The sequence below is a fragment of the Notothenia coriiceps genome, unplaced genomic scaffold, assembly GCF_000735185.1.
Source record: "Notothenia coriiceps isolate Sejong01 unplaced genomic scaffold, NC01 NC01_scaffold00027991, whole genome shotgun sequence".
Taxonomy (NCBI): Eukaryota; Metazoa; Chordata; class Actinopteri; order Perciformes; family Nototheniidae; genus Notothenia; species Notothenia coriiceps.
The window spans coordinates 1-7,786 of NW_011360692.1; the positions used below are offsets into that span (position 1 = coordinate 1).

The window sequence follows — 7,786 nt, forward strand, 5'->3', positions numbered from 1 at the left end:
CTATCTATTATTCTGAAATGGACCAATCTGCACAATGACTACTTTCACTGTCGCTACTTTCACTATATTTTGATGAGAATACTTTTCTACTTTCACTTGAGGAACATTTTGAATGCAGGACTTTTACTGTAACAGAGTATTCCTACACTCTGGTACTTCTACTTTTACTCAAGTACAAGATCTGAGTACTTCTACTTTTACTCAAGAACAAGATCTGAGTACTTCTACTTTTACTCAAGTACAAGATCTGAGTACTTCTACTTTTACTCAAGAACAAGATCTGAGTACTTTTAGTTTTACTCAAGAACAAGATCTGAGTACTTTTAGTTTTAGTCAAGAACAAGATCTGAGTACTTCTACCACATCTGCCCAGATTAAATCTAACAAAACATATGTGTTGTTTAAATCAAAAACCAACCTATAAAGTTATGTTCATGAACATAGGCTAAATATCAGTTAATATTAAATAGGACTAGATCATCACTATAATCAGGAACAATTTGCACAAAAGCTACCTTGCTTATACACATTATGAAGGGCCAAATTACAGCTAACAAAATCTGTCTGTCTAGAAAACCTTACAGATTTGCATAATTCCCTGTGCCTAAACACGGTGACCCTTACCAATGCAGACGTCTATCTTTCCCTTGATGGCAGCCTCGTGTAACGGGGTGTAGTTCCAGTTATCTCTAGCGTTGGGGTCTGCTCCCTGACACAAGAGGAGGCTGACAACCTCTGCGTGGCCAAAAGAGCAGGCGTTATGCAGGGGGATAAGTCCGCCATCATCCCTGGCGTGAACATTGGCCCCCGTCTGCAGGAGGTGCTCCACCACATCCTTTCTGCCAAAACCTGGAAGAGGATCAAAAGGAATTTCAGTTCAGCATTTCCTCAATATTTGACTCCTCTTAAACATAACTACCAAGGCTATTCCTTCTATAAATACTTCAATTCAAACATACCTAAATAATTCACGATTAGATCTGATCCTTGTTGATGCATAGAAAAGATGTTTGCATCTCTAAGCCGTGAGTTACACAGTTACTACATTTAATTTGTCCAAAACCTTTTTTTACTATGCTTTATTTTTTCTAGTTCATGTTCTAAAAGAATATCGTTTTCCTTGTAAGGAAAACATGTTTATATGCTTTTTTTCAAAATGCATATAAACATAAGAAGTAATGCCAAATGTATATTTATGTAAAGATGCGTACGTAATTGGACAAACATTTGGCAAAACTCTATGTCATTATGGTGATGTCAATAAAGCTCTTTGAATTTGAATCATGAAAGTCAAGCATGTGAAGGTGTAAAAAGTGGCAGTATTGTGCAGAAATGTGCTAAACAGACACAGTAATGTGGGCATATTCTAATATTGCAATCGAAATTAGCCTGAAACTGACATTTTAGCTAAATTAGAGGTCGTTTTGCGCATCCTGTTTTGACGGATTAGCTGAAGTACAGAAATGTTGACATCTGCATTAGAGAACGTCACATTAGCAGCTTAGCAACACTAGCCGTTTAAACTGAACGTTGTGTTTACCACACAACACAACAACATTAGCTATATAACCGTTAAAGTCTAATACAGCTAATGCCAGCATAAACATAACTGAGACTTTTTCTTAGCTCATCGTTACAGTAAGATAGCTTTAAAAACACAATTTTAATTATTGTCATTTGTTTCTGTCTGCCCTGTAGGCTATGTATTTAATGTGTTGTTGTTTTGACTGTTATACAGTATATATTTTATTAATCGTAAAGTAAACCTGGGTATTTTGACAGTGCCTGAAAAACATAATGTATTGTTGTTATTATTATTATAGCTAATGTTAGCATAAACATAGCGGAGCCATTAGCTTAATCGTTTAAGTATGAGAGCGTGGCATAAACATAGTTAGAGTATGATAGCATAACCATAGTTACAGTATGAGAGCTAATGTAAGCATAAACATAGCTGAGACATTAGCTATGTTTATGCTATCATTAGCTTAATCGTTCAAATATCATAGCTAATGTTAGCATAAACATAGCTGAAGCAGTTGCTATGTTTTTGCTAACATTAGCTTTAACGTTAAAGTATGATAGCTAATCTTAGCATCATAGTAAAAGTATGAGAGCTACAGTATTTTTCGTTACAAACTATGATAGCTAATGTAAGCATTAACATAGCTTCGTCGTTAAAGTATGATAGCTAATGTTAGCATAAACATAGCCGAGCCGTTAGCTTTACCCGCAGCGAAGTGGAGCGGGGTTGATTTTCGACCAGCCATGTCCTTCGCGTTTACATTCACCGAGTCCACCAGTCTCTTCACCCGGGAAACGTCTCCGTTCCGACAGGCCTCGAACAGCTCCCTGAAGGCCCCTCCGCTGCTGCCGTCCGCCGGGCTGGAGGCTCCGGATCCGGGGCTGGAGACGCTGCTGCCACTGCCTCCGGAGGTTGTTGTCGTGGAGAAGCTCGCACTGCTCGGTAGCACCGGGACGAGGAGGTCCGGGGAGGCCGGAGCGACGTCGATTCCACCGGCGCATTCCCTTTCACTCTCCGGGGGAACGATCAGGGCCATCGGCGGAGGAGAGCCCGGAGCAGCCGAGAGAGAGCTGTTTCTCGGCGGAGACTGTATGGTGCTTTGCTGCTGCGAGGAGCGACGAGACACCGCCATTACAGCAGCTCCTCTCAGGCGACAATAAAAAGCTGCTCCTCCTTTCCGGTGAAAGTAGGTCGTGTTTCCTGTCAGCTGTTTTCCCTCAGTGTGCACAAACCATAGACTGTATATACACAACCAACATTAATTGTATCTAGACATTTTTCTTCATATTTAGGCCTACTGCGTTTATCAGTTTTGTATCAGCTCTTTTTGATTACACTTCTTATTTAAAAATATATGATTACATACCCTTTTTTTGAGTATGTGCAAAAGGGAAGGACAAGAATTAGGAATTGTGTTCAAACCATTACATTTAACAACTAATGTTAAGTGTACATTTCCTATAATATATCAAATTATTAATCCTTTAAAAGAGTTTTGTAAATTGTGTAAATGTTGTAGTACAGATAAGTAAATTAAGGAATGAAGCAATGTGAGGTAAAAACGGTATATTTATTTAAAATGTGCAAAATCTCATGCAGCACAACCATCCAACATCTAAGGCCCCGCAACCGCTTCTGCAAAAACAAAGACATTAAAAGACACTTTTTTAAAAACACTATACTAAATAAAAACAGCCTTCACAACTAGGCTGGCTAGATATAATTCTTTAGAGCAAGAAACACATGGCACTTTCCAAGTGAATTGGTAAAATCTCACAAAAGAAGTTCAATTTGGTCAAGTAAAACTAGAACAGGAACTGGAAACAAACTTCACAAGCTTAATTGTATAGGAGGAAATTAATACTGTAAAATGATCAAGTTGTAAATATTGATTACAGGTTACAGTCGTCATATTTGACGTGTTCACAATCAGTTTGAGCTCCAAATGCTGAGGGGATAAGATCATCGGGATAAACCACATTATGTCTTTATTGAAGCAATTTCGCTGTCTATGTTAGACAACTTTGTGGTTCATTACATGAAATGAAATGAAATGGAAATGTGTAATTCACTTGTATTCAAACTATAAGGAATTGAATGAGAGAGAGGGGGGGAAATTAAGTGATTTTGGTTGAAAGATATTGCAGATGAGTGCAAACCTGAAAGCCTCAGCAGTTCATCATCTGGTCCGGCACTGACAGAGTTCTGTTTGGCGACGTCTCTTCTGACCGAGTCGTTGTCAGAGATGCACAAAGTCGTCAGACTCTGCATCAAGCTGTCAGAGACCTGCCATTCACATTAACACATATTTCATCAAAACAGCACCAACTGAACTGACTGAATCCTATCAAACACTTAACAGAAACAATAACCCGCAAATCAATTCAACAGATGAATGAAAACCCTTTTAAATAACTGACCTTATCTTCAGAGGCTTTCTTGGTGGGTTTGGTATTGGTCCCCAGTGGAAGCCACTTGTTTAAAGACAAGCCCAAATGCACAGGTTCCTGCCGATCACATGTTTGTTTTCAATAAAACATGACAGCATCTCAGGAACTTACCAGAAGTTATTAATTACAGAGGCCCTAATGTGCTTTTTTGGGTTTTCCCTTTCCTGTAGTGTGTTGTATATGTTTATGTGCATGTGAATGGTCTGCAAAGGCTAAAATCCCTGTGTTCCCTTCAGAGGGAGTTTCTCTCTGACAGAGGGTGAAAAGAGGTGCTGCAGCACAGGCAGTATGAGAAAAAATAAAGAGCTTTTAGAACATGGATACATGTCACAGTAGAGGCACACAATACAAATATGAACCTAAAAATCAGCATAATATGTCGCCTTTAAAGAAATGTAAGGAAATTATTTTGCATAACCAATGGCCAACCTTTGACTCTGGAGGCATGTCATTCTTCAGGGCTGCGATGGTGGCCTCCTTGGACTGAAATAGCTCCTACAGGTGAAAAAAAAAACGTAACCCGTGTGGAAAAGTAAAACACATTCCACAGATGCAAACAAAAGGATTTGCAAATATGCCAAACATTTACATCTGTAAAATCTATGCTGGTTAAAAAAAAAAAACACCTGTGTCACAAAAATAATAATATTTGTTGCAATTTACAGATTACACATAGGTTATTATCTAAGTGCAGATTCAAAATGGTACCTTAATGCTCTTGAGAGCCGTTTGGTCTTTCTGTATGACAGCTTGCACCACCCACAGTCGAATCTCCAGCCTCTCCTGGGTTTCTGTCTGGCTCTGGATCTTCCTCTCCAGCAGCAGGTGCTTCATCCCGTTGTTCTGCTGAGTGTCCAGAAGGGCCTCGGTGTGCTTCCTCTGCAGCCGGTCGTTCTCATTCTCAGCCTGCGGGACACAAGTTATTCATTTAGAAAGGCATTATTGTGCTTTTTGGGGGTTTCCCTCTCCTGTAGTGTGTTATATAGTTTTTAATGCATGTAAATGGTCTAGAAAAGGCTTAAATCCCTGTGTTCCCTCCAGAGGGAGTTTCTCTCACGCACATTCACCCCCCTCCCTGAAACACCTCCATTGGACTCCTTTGTTTACCTCCTGTACATAGTGACATCACCATGTAACACTTGCGCTCCTATTGGATAGCGCTCCAACACATAGTACGTGATAGGCTAAGGGGCGGGACATCTCTAAGTGGTTGACCAATCACAACAGAGCCGGCCAGCTAACCAATCAGAGCAGACTGGGCTCTGGTTTCCGACAGAGGGTGAAAAGAAGTGCTGCAGCACAGACAGTATGAGAAAAAGAAAGAGCTTTTTGAGCATTAAAGGGCCTATGTCATGCTTTTCCGGTTTTTACCCGTCCCCTTAGGCGCGTTCACACCGCAGTACTTTTCCCAGTTTAGTTCCGATAAAGTTCCGAAATGTTGCGTTCACACCAAAAAAAATCCGGAACTAGAACTTAGTTCATGAGAACCTTTTTACCCCCTTGGAGAAAAAGGTTCCTATGTCTGATTGGCTGGGCGGATTGCAAACCACGCACCGTAAAACTCTCAAAAAGTTTTGTGAAGCCGCCATTTATTTTTCTACTGAAGCCAGTCCCCAACTCCGGGGACTTCTGGCCGGGGACTTCGGGTGGCAGTATATGTCGTGAAGTTGTTTGCGGCCTGCCAGTAAACTCAAAGCAGAAGAAGAAGAAGTGACGTCAGCGGCTTCATTTGCCTAATCCTCCCCCAAGGACTTATTCCGGTGTGAACGCTCGAGAAATGCTCTCTGCAGACCCATTCTCACAGCGTTCTAAACCTTTTTCTTACTCAATATCATTATCAAGCCACACTTATTGTTTTTACTTCGGCTGTGAGTGTTTGTGTGCTCAGGATGAGTTTCGCTTGTTCTCGCTGTATCGCCGACCCGGAAACCTGTCCGCTCCTCGCAGCAGCTCACAGCAGCGGCGAGCAGCAACGAGCCTCACAACGAGCCTCGCAACGTCCCGACCAATCAGAGCACACTGGGCTCACAGGGGGGGGGGGGGGCTCCAACAATCCGTTTAGGACAGAGAGTGAACACCAGGTTTCAGCATACACATACTATACAGAGATGCTGTCTGAGAAACCAATGTAATTTTGGAAAATTGCAAAATATAAATCTATTCTAGACCTAAAGAATGGAAATATGATCAGTAGATGGAGACATCATGTCACAGTAAGAGTAACCGGTGTTACAATCTCCATTCCAGTGTTTTCCCTATCTTTTGGAGCACTGCCATCAGTCCATGAATGAGACTGTAGCTCAGAGGTCTGAAATAACCACTCACTCTATGACGTAACAGCAGCACAGCGGAGAGTATTTTATCTAAACGGCTAATGTCAGTGATGTTAAAATGTTGGTATCCTACAGGTAATAAACAGGCTCGGCCACGTTTAAAAATGGCACAGAGCAAAATAGTTTGTCGTTGCTGCTTCCTGTGTTTTGTGAAGTCAGCTCTGTAACTCCTTTACCCACCAGGGTGCACACAACACTCAGCGATCAATAACCGAACGAATGAATAAAAACTTGTGACATTACAGATCTGATTACCTGTTCGATTTTCAGCTCCAACTGGATATTCTTCACATCCAGGTCGTGGCTCTCACTGAGGATGCGCGTGCATGTTGCTTTGCTTCTCTGTTGGAGACATTACCAGAAGTAAAAATTACCAATGGTCAGTTTTTCAAATACGACTCATGCCTGCCGCTGTTATTTGTTGAATCAATGAAATTGCCTTTTAATTAGTAAACATGTCCAGAGAGTTGCAAGAATGAGTTTGAAGACCCAGGAATAAATTCATATTTTAACACTTCCTCGTCTCAAAGTTAACATTTTCTGAATGTGTTTCTGGTTGTTAGCCTGAAATAAGGTCTGTGGTTAACAATAGCTGGAAAGATATTAACATTTTGTTGTATTACATAAAATACGTCACTAAATACCCTACTGGTGAATTTAAGAACGGCAGTTTGCTAACAAGCGTCTAAATGAAACGACTAAACGTCATCACGTCCATCATTAGCCACCTTTAGCTTAGCGGTGGTGACGTGAAGTCATGTGACCGTGCTGTAGTTCCTTTATAGCCCAACATTAGCCACCTTTAGCTTAGCGGTGGTGACGTGAAGTCATGTGACCGTGCTGTAGTTCCTTTATAGCCCAACATTAGCCGCCTTTAGCTTAGCGGTGGTGACGTGAAGTCATGTGACCGTGCTGTAGTTCCTTTATAGCCCAACATTAGCCTCCTTTAGCTTAGCGGTGGTGACGTGAAGTCATGTGACCGTGCTGTAGTTCCTTTATAGCCCAACATTAGCCGCCTTTAGCTTAGCGTTGGTGAGGTGAAGTCATGTGACCGTGCTGTAGTTCCTTTATAGCCCAACATTAGCCTCCTTTAGCTTAGCGTTGGTGAGGTGAAGTCATGTGACCGTGCTGTAGTTCCTTTATAGCCCAACATTAGCCTCCTTTAGCTTAGCGGTGGTCACGTGAAGTATGACGTAACATGTGGAGATCATCCTGCTGAACTAAACGTGTAAGCATCATAAACGTTTGTTTGACTCAGAGATTATTTTCTGACATAATCCAAAATATAATGGAGTAATCCCATTGGACCAGGGAGATGCTGCCCTCATGCCTTTTGCATTAAACCTCTTCAATAACAACATGTTCACACAAATTGAGGCACACACTGATGATATTAAAAGTTGTCTCATATTGTCTTCTCAGGCTGATGAGGACAGGTTGTGTCCGATCTGTGAGGAGGAGACGCTGCAGAGCGGAGT

The 7,786-nt window shown here is 41.3% G+C and overlaps 1 protein-coding gene across 1 annotated transcript; it reads right to left on the reverse strand.

Moving 5' to 3' along the window:
* Nucleotides 1-624: 624 nt before the first annotated feature.
* Nucleotides 625-2,688, reverse strand: LOC104957908 (tankyrase-1-like; the record flags this gene model as incomplete). The annotated part of the gene is made up of 2 exons (XM_010785586.1): nucleotides 2,231-2,688; nucleotides 625-849 (listed from the first exon to the last, which is right to left on the reverse strand). Coding segments are annotated over exons 1-2 (652 nt in total), but the record flags the coding sequence as incomplete, so codon positions are not given.
* Nucleotides 2,689-7,786: the final 5,098 nt, after the last annotated feature.